The sequence below is a fragment of the Mustela nivalis genome (genome assembly GCF_964662115.1).
Source record: "Mustela nivalis genome assembly, chromosome: 12".
Classification (NCBI taxonomy): domain Eukaryota; kingdom Metazoa; phylum Chordata; class Mammalia; order Carnivora; family Mustelidae; genus Mustela; species Mustela nivalis.
Window position 1 is genome coordinate 27,618,230 of NC_139031.1, and position 20,471 is coordinate 27,638,700.

General features: G+C 38.3%; 1 protein-coding gene across 5 annotated transcripts in view; it reads right to left on the reverse strand.

The window, feature by feature from the left end:
- PTPRZ1 (protein tyrosine phosphatase receptor type Z1) overlaps window positions 1-20,471 on the reverse strand; it is a 176,652-nt gene that overhangs the window by 41,321 nt on the left and 114,860 nt on the right. For 2 of the 5 annotated variants that reach the window (XM_082692236.1, XM_082692237.1), the window contains exons 9-12: window positions 17,960-18,144; window positions 16,336-16,462; window positions 9,024-9,070; window positions 4,510-5,509 (exon numbers count right to left, since the gene is read on the reverse strand). In XM_082692236.1, coding sequence (XP_082548362.1) covers window positions 4,510-5,509; window positions 9,024-9,070; window positions 16,336-16,462; window positions 17,960-18,144 — 1,359 coding nt within the window. Of the gene's footprint in view, window positions 1-1,929; window positions 5,510-9,023; window positions 9,071-16,335; window positions 16,463-17,959; window positions 18,145-20,471 lie in introns of all 5 variants that reach the window. The other 3 variants (XM_082692234.1, XM_082692233.1, XM_082692235.1) reach the window with 2 other exon arrangements.

The following is a 20,471-nucleotide window of genomic DNA, read 5'->3' on the forward strand; positions in this document are numbered from 1 at the left end:
AAATCAAGTAACTTAGTGTCTCGGGTCTCAGCTTATGCATTCATAAATTGCAGATACCTGTATTTGCCTTATCTATTTTGTTTTAGGGAACATGTATTGTAAATTATCCTACATTCTAGAAGTACATAATAAAATAATAAGTTTCAGAATTAGTCTGTACGCATTTGATAAAGAGCCATATTCCATTACTTTGTAAGAGAGAGTACAGATGATTTTTTGTAGATACAGTTCTAAAAGCAGGCAAGAATTCTTCCCTAATCTTGTCTGATCTTAGTTATGCCGTTAATTATGTTACCTGATGATACTGGAAATTTATATTCCTACTGTTTTTCTCCTCATCGGTGGGAGAACATACTCTTAATAATTAATCAAGTTAGTGCAATGATAAGAGATCACAAAGTTTGAATTCATAATTCTAGGGTTGGCATTTTGCAATATAGTTTCTCCGTAAAAGCATAACGTAGCAAGGATGCAATGATGATATCACTACCTAGTAAGACAGAAAAAAAAGGATGAATTCCTGATATGTCTTTAAAATAAATCTAATAAAAATAAAAAAAAACAGTACTATAATTGAAGCCAGATAATAATTTATGTATATGGCAACACTAATGAATATAGTGACCTGTAGAATCATTACTCGTTCTCACATATCAGAGTGTGTTTAAACTGAAATGCAATGTTAAATAGGATCAAGTCAGAATGTAGAAAAACTTCTCTATCAAAAGGTACAAACTTTTAATTGCTGCTGCACTGACTGAAGGAAAAAAATACATGACTAACAGAAAGGATGGAAATAACAAAGAGAAAAATAATCCTAATGAGACTGATCTCTCTGATCTGGCTTGCACATATCTGCTTTTATGCAATATGATTGCAAGATGTTACCTGAACCTATCTTTTGACTTACTATGTTAAGAATGAAATGTTTTCATTGCTAAAGAATTCCTTAAAATTTAATAAAAGCATATTATAAAATTCTTATGATCAAGTCAATGAAATTATCTAGTATTTCCTATGCCTAATGGCACTGAATTGCCCTTTCCTCCCCATTGGCATTTAAAGCAAACATCTGTAATATATAGGTTGCAAGGAATCTACTCGAAGAAACATCTGGCCAATAAACTAATTTGCATAAGATACATTAACAAATGAAATGCATGTCTACAGAAAATGTTCTAGTGTTTTACATCTTGTCATACAATACCTATACAGACTGCATATTAATGACCATTATCTAACTTCTTAGAAAGGTGTATAAACACAAGTACGAAGTAGAAAGTATCTTGTTAGTTCACACTGCCCTCTTTAGGCAACATTAAGATAATCCAACAAAGACAACCTACAAAAATTAAAACGTTCTTTAAAAAAAAAAATAAAAATTTTACCACTAACTCTCAAAACTCAGCAACAGAGCTTTTTTAAAGGTCCTCAGGCTTAGGTGGATAGGCAAATTATCATACCTTTACTGTGGGGTGGGTCAGAGAGGTGTTTGTGACATATTACTTATCAGAGTTTAATAATCCATTTTATAATTCAATGAAATTAGGTTACAACTTATTTTAGAACATAAGTGACTATAAAAATTAAAACTGTCTCAGAACAGCACACTCCAATCTATCATTTAAAAAGCAGTATATTAAAAATGCGTTACGCACACATAATTGTTCCCGCGTGTAACTAGCATCTTGCAGAATATGAAAAATTGACAATAAATAAAAAGTGTTTAACTAGCCACTAACCAAAACGTGTTGAATATTCACAATGAGTAAAATCACACTTTAAAAAACTGTAAATGGCCTTGTTGAGTGTCTTGATGAAAAAAACAAAGTGATGTGCCACTTTACCAAATTTCTCCTTCCGTGATTTTTCTATTTTGGGGGAAGAAAACCACCACACCGTGGTCTATCCCTGGGATCCGTAACTAACCTGCCTCTGAAATGTTGAATACGTCTGAGTGCCTGCTAGTCACAGTCGGTGTTGAGGACTGTGGGGATCCGGGAGTGATTTCTGAGTCAACTGCTTCCAGGACCCCATCCACATCTCTTTCATTAATGTCTGGAAAACTGAAATCTGTGGAGGTCTCATTATCATTCAGGTTATCTGAGAGAGCTTGCCCTGATCCACTCTCTTCATCACTTGCAACAATGGCCCACGCTTCAGATTCTGGAGTGAAACGAAGCAGGGCATTACCCGTCTGAAGGTCACTGTGCTGTTTTCCATCACTGGGCTTTTGGGGCAGCACCTTTGCTGGTGGTGATTTATCGGGACTCCTGTCCCTCTCGGTCTGACTGGCTGAGAGGACACCTGGGACTTTATTTTCTTCTTCAGAATTTTCAGATAGTGAATATGAGCTTGGATTATTCTGATCCACAAGATTGCTCTCTTGGGTGTCTGAATCATTCATGACCTTTTCCTGCGATTCTCTATAGGAGGAGCACGACATACACTTATTTAGGGATAAGCCGTCTCTAGCTCTGTCATCATAATCATCATCATAATCATCAACATCACCATTGTCACCACCACCCACCGAATCAGCGTCAGATCTGGCACTCTGAATCAGCTCAGAAGTTGTCTGAGAAGGGAACAGCGACTTGGTTGTGGGGACAGAGGCATCTTCGACGGGAGGAACCGCTGGAACGGAAACATACACACTTCCTAAAGGGACAGGACGAGCGGCAGTTACGGGTGTATCAGAGACAACGGCTGGGCTACCAGCTGACACCTCGTCAGTGACAGACCCCTTGGTGGAGGTGAAATCATCATCGGGATACGTGGGCTTATTTATAAGTGTATCTGGTGGCACATCAATCGATAAAACAGGAGTAGCAAACGCATGCCTTCCTTTCGGGAGAAAGGCCTGGTTCATCTCCAGATCGGCAGTTGGGAACAACTCAGGTACCATTTGCTGGGAACTTTTGCCGTCAAGCAAAACTGGTTCAAAGTATCTCTCACTCGCATAAGAAATGGTTAAACCTTGAGGTGAAGCAGCGTGTGCGCTAGAAGCAGACAGTACATGGGCAACAGGCACAGATGTAGCGAGCAGCGTGTTCTCGCTCCAAGCAGAGTTGGAGGCCAGGAGACGCAACACCGTAGAACTAACGGGATCGACCTTGGGGGTCTCGATCGATTGTGGCTCGCTAGGCAAGGGGGGCAGAGCGGTTTTAAGCAACGAGTCAACACCAGAAGCCTGAATGGAGGGCTGCAGCAACACGTCAGCATGGAAAGGAGCCGAGGGCTCATGAAGGAAGAGCTGAGTTGAAGCAGCTAATGTTTCCCTAGAAGCGGGGTCAGAGGAGCCTGGCTCTGAGCTCGCACTGAGCGCAGGTCTAAGCAAAGTGTCACCGAACGCTCGAGAGGCGGCATGGGCAGGTGGAACCGAAAAGGTATTCTCCGGAGCTTGACTAATTTCATGCTCAAAAACCTTAGTGGCAGGAGGAGCGACAGACCCTGGAAACAAGCCCTTTGTGCTAGAAAAGGAAACGGGGGATTCTTGTAAAGACGTGGTCAACTTATTTGGGGTATCATACAGGTCGGGCAGGGCTGTGCTTTCCGGAGGGTACACCAGCTCACTGAAAGAAGAAATCTGCAGTTCAGTCTCATTTCCATACATTATGTCACTTTTCGAAAGCGGCTTATTCTCATCACCAAACACAGATGTTGTGTATGTAAATTCAGCTACAGAAACAGGTGAAGACACGTTAAGGGCTGTCAGGCCATCTGTGTCCGGTAAAAGAAATTCACTATCGGAGGAGGCTGCGGACCACTCCCCATCCCCGGAGGGGCCGGGAGGAGGTGGCAGCAAGGACGCGGTCGCGGTCGGGGTTATGAACGAAGATGGAGGCGCCGGAGCGTGGCTAGGGCTGCTAAACGGGGGAGCCGGGAGAGAGACACCCACAGAACCATGCACGGGGACTGCCGAGCTGCGGGGCACCGTGAAGAAGTGTGGGGAGCCCTCCTGACTAGATAAGGCACGGGAAGGCTCAGGCCCCGAAGAACGTGCATGCACCGCGACATCACTGCTGGGTGGTTCGGCGTGAGAAAACATAAGCGTTTGGTAAAGGACACCAGATTCACTACCGCCAAATTCCAAGGTCTCCGAAGCAGCGTGAGCAGTGGGCTGATGTGACGTCACATCAGAACATTGAGCAAGGCTGGCCTCTAACAGCAAATCACCCTCAGCCACCGGCAGAGAAGCATGCAGGGACAGCTTATCGCTCGCAACAGCTGAAGTAACTCGTGGGAGGAGCTGAGAAACCGTGTACAGGTGCTGAAACAATTCACTACTGAAGGAAGCAGAGGAAAATGGAAGCAAAGGCGCACCATCATAGGAAGACAGGGTGGAGTCAAATGACATACCGACACTGGGAAATACAGGCGTAGCATGCAAGGCCGAATCACTACTTGAAGCAGCGGGGGTAGTGTTGAGGCTCTGATTGTCAAGCAACAAAGGGGTGACTAGAGGAAAGACGTCACTACTGTAGAAAGGTTGAAGAGGTGTCTCACCATTGTACACCGGTTGAGTCGTCTGCGACTGTACCAAGCTGACAGTGGGGACCGAGTCCTGTTGCGCAGAGGATGGAGTAAACGCGTGAGGTGTTACCTCAGTCGGGAAGTAGGCAAAGGTAGAATAAGGTGGCATCTCCAGATCCGTGACCCGGGCACCCTGTGACACCAGCGGGCCCGGAGATGAAGACTCAGCTGTCTTCTCAGGTTCGTCGGTACGTATCTCGGTGTAGTTAGTCTGGAGAAGGCTCTCTCTGCCCGATCCAGCGTCGGCTTGTGTTACCACATCTGTGGTGCTAACAAACCACACGTTTCCGTCAATGGAAGGATCCTTCAGAGATTCTTCCGAACCCGAAGAGGCTGACCCTTCGGAAGCATTTCTTGTAGATTCTGGTAGAAGGACATCGTATGTGATCGCCTCTGGGTTTTCGGAAGAAAACACATACCCGTGGGATATGTTCTCAGAGAGGAACGGCATAGAAGAAGTTGCCGGACTGGAGCCCGAAGAATCGTCAGCTCCTGTATCGAGCTTGAAACTCGTCAATAAACTCTCATCCTCACTGATATCAGTAGATACTTCTTGAGATTCTGTTATAGAAGCTGTATTTAAAGATTCCACGGTCCCAGTCAAGTTCATTTGTGGAACTCTGAGAAGAGTTTTCAAGCTGTCATTTAAAGAGGCTGCACTGCCTTCCAGAGGGTGAGGTGGCATTTTAGTCACAGTCCGAGAAGTCAAAGTAACATCTTTCTCGGGGGCTAATCCAGTGACTGGTTGGGAAGTGGAATCTAAAGATATGTTGGGAATATGACCCTTCCCAGAGAAGTCACTTCCTCTTGTTGGGGACCGGTTAGTCTTGGCCTCATTGTATTTAGTCCCTACGTGATTGTAGTTTGTTGTAGTAGGAATCTGGAGTTCCTTTCTCCTTATTTGGTTTGAGGCACTGTCTCGGCCAGGATTCACAACAGTGTCTTCTCCAATGTCTTTTCCTTCTTCTTCCTCCTTTTGAAAGGCAAACAAGATTTAATGGAACATAAGGAAATAAGAAAAAAAGACTTCTTAATAAAGCTTATACTGCATTATACTGTTCATCTTCACTTGTGGAAACTTCTCCTCATAAAGCACCATCCCACAGAAGCCATGTCTCTATCCTATAACCTTTATCATCCACGTTCTACAGACACTAGTTTTCATTAAACTTAATGAAAACTTCCTATTTATGACTGTCTTTATTTTAATGCTGTGAAAGTAATTAAATTAGTAGGTACCACAGCTTTGAAAGAAAGGTGCATTATAATTTATTTATTGATAGTGTTACTTAAAATGGTACTTATTTTGTATTATGTTTCTCTGTTCAGCTCACCCAGCAACAAATTGAATAGCAATTAGCTTCTCATAATATGAAATGAAACAATTTATTTCAAAGATCTAACGAGCTGCATATTCAGAATATTTCACTGTTTACATTCAGAATAAATCGTTATTTTTAACCCCTCACAATGGGATTAATGTCAAAAGGAAGACTTAAGACTAGAAGAAGTTTTGGTTTTTCATTTTGTTTTAAATATTTTCCACTCTGGGGCTACTGGGTGGCTCAGTCCTTGGATATCTGCCTTCAGCTCATGATATTGGGGTTCTAGGATCTAGCCCTGCACTGGGCTCCTTGCTTGGCGGGAAGCCTGCTTCTCCCTCTCCACTCTCCCTGCTTGCCTTCCCTCTCTTGCTGTGTCTCTCTCTCTGATAAGTAAGTAAGTAAATAAATAAATAAACAAAATCTTTTTAAAACGTAATAAATAAATGTTTCCACTCAAGACATAGGCAGATATTTTATTATAGTTATTTTTTATTTTATTTAAACTCAATGAATTAACATATATTATTTTTTAAAAAAATTTTTATTTATTTATTTGAGAGAGAGGGTGGAGGGGAGGAGCAGAGGGAGAGGAGACAAGCAGATACTGATCTCAGGGAGCTTGATCTCAGGACCCTGAGATCATGTCCTGGGCCAAAACCAAGAGTCGGACGCTTAACTGACTGAGACACCCAGGCGCCCCTGTGGGCAGACATTTTGTTAAAGACAAATTGTCAAAGTATGCTTCTAGCACTAGTTATTTAATTTTGCGTTTTCCTTAGAAACACCATTCAGGTGACCCAGATCTTCTGGGAACACCTTTCCCTGTAATGGCCCAGGAGCGTTCCAGCTAAAGGTCAGTCAAGACCCATGCTTTCTGCTCTTTTTTTTTTCTTTTTTTAACTGTGCATTTTATAATACATCTAATCATATGCTTAGAAAACTAAACTACAGGGGTGCCTGGGTGGCTCAGTGGGTTAAAGCCTCTGCCTTCGGCTCAGGGCATGATCTCAGGGTCCTAGGATCGAGCCCCGCATCAGGCTCGCTGCTCAGCAGGGAGCCTGCTTCCTCCCCTCTCTCTCTGCCTGCCTCTCTCCTACTTGTGATCTCTCTCTGTCAAATATTAAAAAAAAAGAAAGAAAATGAAACTGCAAAAGATACCAAGACATGGCATTTTTAGTCCACGTGGGATATGATTTTGCCAGTTCGCTTGCACTGTCATTGATCAGATCTTTTAAAGTCATGTCTCTTAAAAGAAGAAAGCTGACAGAGTACAAATTAGTAAGAGCTAAACCAGTATCACGGAAAGAATCTGAATCTTAAACCATGTTCAGATAACTCTCAGAATCCGATGAAGATGGGAATGCCTGGTGGCACAGTCGGTTAGGCGCTCAACTCTTGGTTTTGGCTCAGGTTGTAATCTCAGGGTAATGGAATCGAGCCCCACACCATGCTCTATGCTCAGTGGGGAGTCTGCCTAAGACGCTCTTCCTCTGCCCCTCCCCCCCCACCACTCGCGCATGCGCACTCTCCCTCTTTCTCTCTAAAATAAACAAGTCTTAAAAAAAAGAATGTGGTGAAAATGATGCACCATTTATTAATGCTACCTATGAAGTCACGTGACCTCATGTCAACATTTCAAGAAGAACAGATCATTCGTTCTCTATGATTACTTTATACATACCTGAAACCACAAATATTTTAATGTATACTCCCTACATTTTCTTACAGAGTTACTGTGAATCTCTCTTCCACTATGGTTTTGAACTGTGTCACACCCGTTATTCTTCACAGCTTCCACTTAGAAAATTTTACTGTAAGTCCTTGATCATGCTGGAGATACTTTTTCCTTCAAAGTAATGCATTTTTATTTGAAGGCAATCTAAGAAACATCCCCCAAACTATTCACTTCCAAATTCAGTTTTAGCAACCATTACAGATACATTCCAGGAATCTGCCAACCTCCATCATTCACGCCTGCATGAATCAATGGTAGTGACTAGTATTATGGACGAAGCATTTATGCCCTCCCCCCAGTCTGTATGCTGAAATCCTATCCCTCAAGGTGGCAGTAGTAGAACTGGGGCCTTTGGGAAGTAACTGAAATTAAGTGAGGTCTTAAGGGTAGAGACTTCATGAATGGGATTAATGTCCTTATAGTCAGAATCATGAGAGAGCTTGCTTCTTCTGCTCTGTTCTCTGCCATGTGAAGATACTATGAGAAGCTGTCAGTCTGCAACCTGGTGATCATTTCTGGGTAGACACCTATCCACATGCACACACACACACAAAGATACCCTTAGCTGAATTTTGTGAACTCTTGTTGAAGGGTAGATGGCTCACTTTGGTAAAATAATCCTTTGCAGGAGGGAAGTGCCATAAGATATGTAAATTATTGAGACAATTATACATGTGAGAACACAGTCTAACTGCCATTTATTGCCAGATGGAAGCATTAGTTACCACACTCTGTGACCTCATGCACACGTGTACATATGCATACATTCATACGACATTAAGAATAGCACCTGGATTTAACATATAATCTCAGTTAGGATGAACAGTACATTTTGGCTGAGGATGAAACAGAAGGTGCATCCACCATATCTTCTCTATTTTAAAAACTAAGACGATGTTAAAATTTATAAATATTCTTGAATACCTACATATAAGACATTATGCTAGCAGCAGACACTCATCAGATGAATAATCCAAACACAATTATTTATATTGAATGGGCAAAAGAACATATACAACTTGTATTTGTGCTCATATTTATTATCAATCTGTCAATCATTAAAGTATTTATAAATAATCTGTAGAAATATTAAGAACTGGTTAAATATTAGTCTTTCAGAAAAAACTTGAACACTGAAAAAATTCTAAATTATAGATTTAGTTTATAGCTATAATTATCTTTAAAGTTCATTTTTTTCATCATCATCACTTTTTTGTTATTTTTATGATTCTATCAAAGTCTCTTCCAGTTCTTCCAGGGAAGAATCCTGTGTATCAATTACGTGTCCGTCTACAGAGCTCAGCAACTAACCTTACGATGAATAATGCATCACGAACTTTGATTGATGCAACATCTGAAACTTAACCAATAACTGAAAAAAGACTTTTTAATTTTATAACATGTTAATATAAAAATAGCTACAATACCTTGACTATTTCTTCAGTTCCAATTAATTCAGGGAAGAGGTCAAGTTCTATGAAATCAAAAACAAAATTATTAAAATGTTTATCCAACAATTCCAACCCTGCAGGTTTACCTTTGGATGGAAAGGGGAGAGAGAGAGAGGAAAAAAAAAAAAAAAAGCCTTGTTAGCTTTGAAAATACAAAATCTCCAAAAATAAAAATTTCAGATTTTAGGTTTCAATATTATTGAATACTACATAACACACCGTTACACATAGCTATCTGAAACTGCATTCAAAACCTTCATCTCTATCCTCGACTCCAACTCCCTTCTCCTTCCCCCTCCCCTCTGTGTGGGAGTAAAGCTAAGAAGGGAGAGGCAGACAGGCTGATATTACTGAGTATAAAAAACTGAAATAATTTTTCATCAGTGTAGAGCTTCATCCTTAGCAGGGCTGATAGTTCGAGCAATGCCAGGGATTAGGGAGAGAATTGACAGGATTTAGGGGCGCCTGGGTGGCTCAGTCGGTTAAGCATCTGCTTTCGGCTCAGGTCATGATCCCAGGATCCTGGGATCCAGCCCTGCATTGGGCCCCCTGCTTGGTGGGGAGCCTGCTTCTCCCTCTCCCCCTACATGTGTGCTCTTTCTCTCTCTCATTCGCTCACTCTTTCTCTCAAATACATAAATAACAACAACAAAAAAGAATTGACACGATTTATTTTCTTGTTCAGCTACTTATTCCTTCAGTTCCTCTTCTGGTTGAGGGTCACATGAATCTGGGCTCACGCTAATATATATGTACACAGGGTGTCACACCAAATGGACAGGAACGACTGACCAGAGTCACTCCAGGCCCTCCTCCCCAGGGAAACTCAGTAGTGCTGTCTACGCAAACAACGCATTGGCCAGGATCGTTCAAGCCTGCAGTTCCCAATGACCAGAATCAGTCTATCTCCAGGACATGGAGATCTCAGTCCTGAAACAAAACCTGTCAGCAAATGTGAGGAAAGATTAGGAGCTGGTTCTCTCTCCAACGAGGAATCTAGACCCGATGCCAAATTACGGAGGGGCCCACGAGAGAAGCACTGTTTCTCATGCCTCATCCGGGCTGCAATGGCTTCAGCTTGAGCTGAGCATTATTACAAGAAAGCTTCTAAAGCATCTCACTCCATCTCCAAAATTCATGCTCTTCACTATCCCAAGGCTGCTTCTGTTCTAGGCTTTATACCTCTAAGTATCCTCCCGGGAAATGCATAAGCTCTAAAGTTTTCAAAGTGAATTAACATGAAATGTTGATCACATCCAGGCCTGTTTTGTAACACAGGCTTCCTTTCTTTCCTTTATACCCCCCACCCCCCCACAATAGCCAAACTGTGGAAGGAGCCAAGACGTCCTTCAATAGACGAATGGATAAAGAAGATGTGGTTCATATACACAATGGGGTATTACTCGGCGATCAGACAGGATGAATATCCACCATTTGTATCAACATGGACGGGACTGAAGGGGATTATACGGAGTGAAGTCAAGTCAGTCAGAAAGAGACAATTATCATTTGGTTTCACTCAGATGTGGAACATTAGGAATAGGATCACAGGGCAAGGGAGGGAAACCGGAACGGGAAGCCATCAGAGAGGGAGACAAACCATGAGAGACTTTAGACTCCGGGACCCAAACTGAGGGTTATGGGAGGGAAGGCAGTGGGAGGATGGGGTAACTGGGTGATGGGGATTACAGAGGGCACGTGTGGTGATGAGCACGGGGTATTATATGCAGCTAATGAACTGTTGAACACTACATCAAAAACTAATGATGTACTATATGTTGGCTAATGGAACATAATAAAAAAATAAAAAATAAAATAAAATATACATACAGAAAAGTTAAAAAAAAAACCACAGACGTTTTTGAGTTTATTTTTATCAGAAAATTTCTAGGCATTAAGAAATGTAAGACCCTAAAAAAAAAAGAAAGAAAGAAAGAAAGAAAGCAAGAAATATAAGACCATCATGTAGTCCTAAGCATGGATTGTACTTAGAGGAGTCAAGAAAAATTGAGAAGTGATTCACCCTCTCAGGAGAAGTTAGATAAAATTAATACCTTTGACTCTTCAGCTATCTCAAAGTTACTTACCCTGAACAATGTTAATTTAGCCCTGAGTTAAATTTCAATACTCTTATTTTTTTTTCTTTCTTGTTAAAACCAACCATGAAAGAGTCTGGATCCTTTATTTGGATCATTAATGTTCTCCATTTTCTATTTTTCATGCTCTTTATTCTTTATGTTTTAAAATTAAACTGATTTCAATAGTTTTAAACATTTGTGTCTCTATAACCTCCAAGGAAATCAGTACAGGCGAGTTTAAAGACGGGATGGATGCAGTGAAACTGTAAAAGACAAACAAGAACCTTCATATGATTTTCTATAAACTACAATTAGAGAAGTTCATGGACATGAAAGCCTTCAAATTCAGCCTGTAACACAATGCATAATTTTACTGAAATGCTTCTAAATGGAGTCACACCTTTTCATGTACTTTTAAAATATTTTAATATTAATAAGGGCAAGTCTTAACAAATATTTGCTAGTGATACTTATATGATACTGTCAATTTTTCTCTGTGGGAAAATAATTTGTCTTTGTGGGGAAAAAAGTCTCAGTGATAATCCATTCTCTTCAACAGGCTTAAGGAAATGTTTTAAAAATCAAAAACAAGCAAGCATGGGGCACCTGGGTGGCTCAGTGGGTTAAAACCTCTGCCTTCAGCTCAGGTCATGATCCCAGGATTCTGGGATCGAGCCCCACATTGGGCTCTCTGCTCAGCAGGGAGCCTGTTTCCCCCTCCCTCTTTTTCTCTGCCTGCCTCTCTGCCTACTTGTGATCTCTGTCTGTCAAATAAATAAATAAAATCTAAAAAAAAAAAAAAAAATACAACCAACCAACCAAACAAACAAAAAAAAAAACCAAGCAAGCAAACCATGATCTAAGTTTACCTAACTTCATATTTCTAATGGGCAAAAACATTTTCTTACTGATTGTCAAGGCTGGGGTAGGGTATATATAATTACCACACTGAGGACAGACTTCCTTTTCTTTCTATATTCTCAGAGTATGTCATTGCATGAGATCTATTTTTATCCCTTCACCACAGCACAAACTGACTATAAGGATTTGGGTTCTTATAAGTTAGAATATATGATTTTACCCAGTCATTTCCCCTGACGAGTATCAATGAGTTCTACAAAAACTAGCTTTACTGTTCACCCCCATAAGAAGTGAGACAGAGGGGCAGAATGTATGGCTCCAAGCAGTCCTTGGGTCCCTCTTTGCTTCATGGCACTGTCATGGGTAAATACCCCAAGAGTGGATGACTTCATATCTATAAGTATTAACCCACTTTGAAGGATCTTTGTTTTGGTTTCCAATTTGATTATTCAAATTGACCAAAATTCTGGGGTTGCCCTGGAATACTTCTTCCCCATTACAGTCCAAAAATCTGCTCCTGGGCCTCTTCAGAACAATTTGGAAATAAAATAATTTTAGAAAATGTTTCCTCTCTCCCTGGAGATTCTGAGGTCATATTTCTAACTCAGAGAGTTCCCAGCACCCAAGGTGTCGTTTTGGTGATGGGCACAAGATCTCATGGCCGGCTGCTTCCTCACAAAGAATTGGTGTTTCAGTAGCCACTGACCTGATTCAGGCAATACTGATACATTATGTTGTTCAAAATTATACTAGTTTACAGTCTTCTCGTTCACATTCTCAAAACAGACTGCAAACAGGCTATAAAATGTCCAACAGTAAAGATGGTTAATATTTTTTCTTTCTAGTGAACACTTAAAATTCACGTTAAGTGTGATAACTGAACAAAAGCAATTGGTTCATTCTGGTTTTGGAGGCACATGTAATGTTAAGTTTTCTAAAAAGACATGTTAGTCACACAATAATATTCCATAACACAAAAAAGCAACACTGACGTCGGTTGGCAGGCAAGGCTTATTTAATTCAAGGAAGCCAAGTTTCACAGTGCAAAAGGGCAAAGCAATGTAGACTGCAATCTCTTCAAACTGTGATTTCAAATATTATATAATAACACCCACAGCACAGGATGGTACAGCAGAGCAAGGACAAATGTATAGTGATTGAACAAACACAACTATAATATGACTGAAAAGCACACAACAACAGAAAAATGTGTTGATCTAATTCACCATGCATTTAAATTTGACACATACAATTATCAAGGCCCTACAACATGTACTTAAATAATTTCCTCTATAATTGTATAATAACTAACTCAATGCAGAAATGACACAATTATTTTAGTTATAATGAAATAAATATATTTATGAATTACTTATTCATAAATATAATTTTCTACAAAGAATATACATTTCAGTTTAACTTAACAAGATTTCCTGGACAAAATCAAATTGTTTCTTAATATAAATTTATGCATGTATTTGAAAATGGCAATTTGTAGTAATGTTTCATGGCCACTAGTCTTATGGTGACATTGCGGTACACAAGTGTAATTAAAATGCACAAACAACAATCAAATTAGCCCAAGTTAAACTCACAGTTTGGAAGGTTGAGTTTTCTTTCATGGATATGGATTAAAATATTTGAAATCTAACATTGAAAGAATGAGGCACCTATAAAATGACTTCCTTCATTTCTTTTTAACAAAAGCAAAAAACTACATACAGTATTTAGAAGAAAGCTTATCTGAAATAATAATAAATAATTCAATAGGATACATTACAATAGTACTCAATAGTACTAAGTTAATGAACAACATGATTAACGGGATGAAATGGTACTAATAAAAACGATGAAATAAGCAGCAAACTCAAAGGCTACCTATATCTCCATTAGCCACATAAATCATAAAACTCACAAATCTTGTAGGTATCATCACACTAAACCACAAGAGAGTACTTTGGTCGAGATTTTTACTGTGATATATTTACCACAGAAACAATATTTAAGATAATGTAATTTTAATAACAAATTGGAAATATATGAATTGAAATGCCATTACCACCTTTTATATCAGGAAAAATGAGTTCTAAAAGAACAAATGTCTTCTTTATGAAAAATAAGAAGACCCCAAATATTGGGTAAGTTGGCTTTTGACGGAGGGCTTTTTGGTAGAAATAATTAAGGACTAACCTATGTAAGTTTTTAACATTAGCTTGGAAGAGGAATATCATAGTGGAACATCAAATCAAATACCATCTTTTACTAAAACATCATTACTGTACAAAGTGCTTTAAGGGACTGAGATATCCCTGGAGATTAAATGCTATGCCCAAATTCATATCTCATAATAAATCCTCATATCTGAGGACACAACAGTGTCCTCAGCCTTTGAATAAATGGAAATCAAGTTACAATGTTTGTTATTACATATAAATGCTACATATGATACAAGGATGTTGTACTTTGGGCCAATAGAGACTCAGTTGGACAGGAGCACTCAGAAATCACTTCTGCAGAAAATAAACATTCAGTCTGTTTTTCTTTATGCAATAAGCATCTCACCAACATAAAAAGAGAAAAAAATTCCTAAAGTTTAAAATTCTGACAGGGTGGATAGAGTCCGAAAGACATGCCACAAATAGCTAGAAGTAATTATTTTTTGTAAACTCCTGGGAAATTGTTTTATGGGCAGAAATGAGAGTGGTATAATTAAATGACAGTAGCAAATTAAGTGAATGTATTTAACATAATTCATACCCTAAAATACACAACAGCATTCACGGGGATTTTTATACGCCAGATTTCATCAATTCACATATGACATTGGCCCAATATAGTCAACGTTGCTCTGTTAAACACGTCATTTTCTGGGTGGATCCATGTGGGGAACTTTGGGGAGGGAGGACAGCCAGTGGGGGTGCACGGTATGGGATAGCTGCTAACGGGCCAATAAACTGGGTGCTCAAGTTTCCATAAGATTTAGAGCTCACATTCTGTTTAACAATAACCTCTTTCTGAAAATCAATGCTAAATAAAAACAATACATTATACCCAGGTCATGAGGCAGACCCTACGAAATATTAAATAGTGACACTGCCATCATGATAGTCGTAATAGTCAATAGCCATCCACATTTTAATCTGGGAAATATCTGGGCAAGTTTTGCAGCCTACAGTTTAGGAGGATACATAATCTATCATCTAATGCTCTGACAAACATACTTTAGCTTAAAAATTTAACTAGTGAGAACACCTCAGTTGAGGTAATCCATGAACAAGCTTGTAATGGAGTAAAGTCCTTGCTGTATCATAGAGACCACAAAGGCTCATCAGCATACCAGTGTTTTCTTCAATACATCAAACTGGAATAGGCTTTAATTAATATATTACCATCCATTAAAAATGTATAAAAATATCAGTGAGTTGACTCATGGTATGATAGGATGACCACAGAATATTTACATTTGTGTATGCACGTTTGCATGTATTTATGAATATGCATAAGCATGAGGTCTATATGTATATAAATATACACATATACATACATATACATACATACATAATTCCATTCTCTTACCTTAAAACTGTTTATGCTAACAAAAGGAAGGCTTTAATTATATACATTTGTAAATTGTCAAATTATCATGGTCTGCACTTTCTTTAATTATCGCATAAGGTTTTAGATCAAAAGATTTTCCCATAATACTTATAGAAAAATGCATGCAAATAAAATACAATTAGAAGCAACATCTTTGCTTCGCTTTGTGAAACAATCCTGGCAAACCAACTAAGAGGAAAGCACTCTAACCCCTTCACACAGAATTATAGAAAGTGGGTGAAAATACCTAAGATACACATATCATTTAAAAAAAAGAAAGAAAAAAGAAAGGACCCAAGACAAACTATTAGATGTTTTATATAGATATGTCAAAGTACCTCACATGATCTTATGATCACGTATATACTTACTACAAAATGCTTTGGGGGCTGAAAAAGGAAATGAACACAAATGAAATCAATTCTTCATTATCAAAATAGAAGTCTTAACATTTACATGGGTATTTTCACTTGATGACCATTACAGACATAACAACAGATTTTGCTGTTCTTATTTCACAAACAGAAAACGTCAACATTTAGAATAAATTTACTTATTGTCCTGCACCAGATCTTTTGAATGAAAATGGTTTCCATGCTTCAAAAAATTAGCTGATGATCCAGACAAAAAAAAAAAAAAATCATTTTGCCTTCTGGCCAAAACAATACAAATTCAGAGATAAAGCACCATTGTATCCTCTAAATAAACTAGCCTCAATTGATGTAGATATAAAGGCATAACAGGGGACTTACCTGGGTCATCAGAAGGCATGTCAACAATAAGCTGGTCACTGTACTTTCCGTATAAGCCATTAGTGCAAATGGCTACTATCTGAAGCACATAACTCATATTGGGTAGTAAATTATTGAGAATAGCACCCTAAAAGAAAGATGTCAGTAGTTATATTGATGTGTTATTCTCAACAGGACACTTACATAACAGACATCTGAATTTAGAAAACATTTTCTCATCTGTTAATGGAAAATATATTTTATTAATCTAAGAAGAACCACAATGTTGTTAAATTGAACTTGTGATATTTGCGAATTAGGCTTTTGTTTGTTTGTTTTTTTTGAAAAATCAATTTTAGTTTTAGAAAGTTTTATTTTTAACTAGAACTCATCAGATTCTTAAATGAGTACCCTAAACTACAAATTAATATCTTAGACAAATAAACATGTACCATTTGCAAAGGGCAAATGTGAAAAATACAATGAAAAACCAATCTATCTCTTTGTCATAACAATATATAAGCCAAACAGTAATAGAATTATTATTTTCTTAACATCATTATGAAATGAAAAAAATCGCATATTCTCAAAATTGCATGACATGCATAGTTCATAATATCTCTGTTCTAGACACCTGGATTAAAAAGTAATTAGGCATTTTATCAGTTTTTTCCATACGATATTCAACACCATGGTATCAAGGACAGTTTTTGTTTAAATGCAGGTTCCTCGGCCTTGTGGGACTCCAGCTGTGTGAATGCACAGTTCAGTAACGCCTTTGGCCTGCACTGGGGCTCTCCTAGGGCCATACCCAGATAAGGTGTTCTCAACTAGACCCCAATCTATGGCCAATGTTTCCCTATCAAGACAAAGTTTAATACTGAGATAATCAGGTCACAGAAGGAACCTGAACTTTTTAAAAAAGTTTTAATTTTAATTCCAGTTAGTTAATATACAATGTTAGTTTCAGGTGTATAATACAGTGATTCACCTGTTTCATACTGTAGTTTATTTTCTTTAGTGTGTGTGCGTGGGTGGAGAGGAGAAGGGAGTGGATCAGATTCCTTTGGAATCTGCCTCAGATTCCAAAAGTTCCAACTCAATTGACTTCACATCTGTTACTTGGGAATTTGTTGCAAAGAGTCCCCTACTCTATTTTCTCGTGCTGATAGAGTATGGTGGGGCAATGATATATGACAGTATCAGAGCACTGAGATTCCAGGTTCAATTATTTCCACAACTGTGAGATCACAGTCAAGGTATTTAACTGTTCTCTGAGTCCCTTTATTTGTAAAGAGAGACTACCCTAGAGGAACTCTAGGTCCTAAGTCTTGTATAAGTGTCTACTCTATAATGCTGTTGTTGGCAAAGCTGGGACCTTTCTGTAACTGAAGACAGATAAGAACCTAGTGTAATTCCCTGTAAGTTTTGACCTAATTTAGTATAGTTTCTGCTTCCTCTCCTCTGCACTGGAGAGTTTCACACAAAGTTTAGGGCAACAATATGTAATCATTTCTAATTTTTACCTTGAACATTAAATTCTAGTGCTATCAGTACATGATATAATTAAAGTCTTCTAAGTTTTTTCCATGGAAATTAAACCACAATGTTATCAATACACGAAACAACTGATCTTCGTAGTTACCAAGTCTTGATAGCCATCTGTCAAAAATTCATGCTTGGTTTGGTCTTCTCCCTCTAACTGCTGGTACAGAACCGCAAATTTCTCAATCATGGTGTCATAAACTACTCGAGGTCTCTCCCATGTAACAAGGAGGCTGGTATAATTCTCTGGGTCAGCTTGAACATTTTCTGGTTCTGAACTGCAGACTTCAGAGAGAGACAAAAAGTCCAGTTATTATTACAATGTCAGCCTCTAGCCTTTTAACAAGGAAAAACACATATTCTACGAAAATTTGTTGTGTTTTTATTTTAACAGAAGGTGAAAAGTTAACACTTCTCCAATATGGAGCTTTTGCTTATGCCATTTCGTAGATCTGAAACACTTCTTCCTTCCCTCCTTCCTTTATCTGCTTCCTACCTTCCCATTCAGGAAACGTCTAGGTCGAATGTTCCCTCCTGCTACACATGCTCTGATCAATGTGAAGTGAGCTGTGTCATTTTCAACTGTATGTTTTGCTTTAACACTACTATTGCATTAATTGCATGTTCTCTTACATTATTTTTTCCTGAACAGGTCCTGCGTCTTGCAGCAGGTTATAAACAGAAGAGCCACAGCTTTTTATTTCTCTATTGTTTAGAACACTGTCTTGAATACATTTGGCATGCCAATTCAAAGGGTATCTTCAATTCCATGATGTTTTTATTTCTCTTGTTTGGTACCTGACAGGTATCTTTGGCTCAGGATGAAGAGCATTTAAAATTATAACACAGGGTCTATTGCCAAACATTATGTTGTTTCAAAATCCTGGAAATAATGTAAAATTCTCTATCAGAGAAAACCATACGAGAACAACTAAAACTATCCTTTCTGTATGTTTTGAAACTGCGGACAAAAATCCCACTTTGGCATTTTTAAATAGATTAAGCAATTAATTTTAGGAAATTAGGAGATTTGTTTGATCTGAAAAAATACTCTGAAAATCGTTCAGGGACTTCTTACAGCAAATTCAAGCCCATGCTGGGAATCATGCCAAAGATTTAATACCATCAAAAAGAGTATTCTGATACTTTCTGAAATACATTCATACTGTGGTAATTTGGGCTAATTATGAGAATGAAAATTATAAAATTTTATGATATTGTGCTAATGGAGCAAATCAATAAGTATAATCTTTTCATAGGCCAGATAAATTGGCAAAAGAGAGGGAGAAAGTTCTCTAAAGCTAAAGATTGATATGCTCACAGAGTCTAAGCTTTGTTTCCAGGAAATTCCTGAAGTTACAAAGACACTACATGAGACCATGCAATTAACGTAAGTCAACCAATGGTCAACTGCTAAAGACTCAGTGAAAATACTGCAACAGCATCATCAGAATGGGACCGAAAAGCCTTTTGTCTATACTAACTTGTAGTTTCGCTTGTGAACACAAGAGGGCAGCCAAAACTAACAAGTGACCTCGTCAACTGAAACTTAAATTGTATCTACAGTATTTAATAATAGGAATTTTAGCCTATGTATGCTATGCCAGCAATGGTATATAAATGTTCCAGAAAAATATAAATATATATACTTTAAATAATACATGTATAATCTTATATGAATTAGAGACAGGACTATTCACTGTAAAAACTACGGGTTTTTTAGTTTGTTTATTAAGGATTTAGGGTGAGGTGTTTCTTTCGGCGTAAGAGGATAATTCTCCCAAAACATGAATTCTTCAAGAGGCATGAATGTAGAATAAGAAAATGCATTCTAATTTAGGTCTAGACTACATCGTCGTCACTCTGTCCAGTGGCCCTTCTTTGGTGGCCACCAGATGGCAGAAGATCATCGAGCATCTCAAAAGTGAGCTCGCTACTCACGTGAGCTATATCATTGGAGGAACAGGATTGCCTCAATCTTGCTTCTAATGAACCCCGTGCTCATTTTTAGAAGGTTGAAAGCAATTCTGGACAATATCATTTGTAGATTTTGTCCTACAAAAGTCAATCCCTCTTTTTAGTGAGTAGGAAACTATCTTAAACTATCTTAAAATGCATTAAAGTTTTATGCATGCACACAAAGCAAAAATCTCTCGAGAAAATATAAAATTATTAGCTGCAAAAATACCCAAAGAACTGCTGCCTAATTAGCAGAAAATTACTTTGGTGGGATGTCTGTGTTTATTTCGCCTTAATAGTTGAAATCAGCAGATGTTTCAAATTTTAAGAATCAGCATTAATATAAAGTAGGGCTTTAAAAAGAAACTTGTATTTCCTTGTCACTGAGTTATTATTCCTTAGCTTTCTGCTTTATAAATATGTTAGAGCTTACAGGTAATTTGTTTAATAGTTGAGATTTCACATTTTAATGAGAAATTTACTTTTTTAGATGTTTCTTTTGTGATAATCAATAGCTTAGCAACATGTTATAAAATGGCAGCTGAATTTTATCTTTTAGATGCTAGCTGAAATAGGGATCTTCCAGAAAAAAGATAATATACTTCAGAACGTATTCAAGAGAAATACCGGTACTTCTGTATATTGTTTATGAT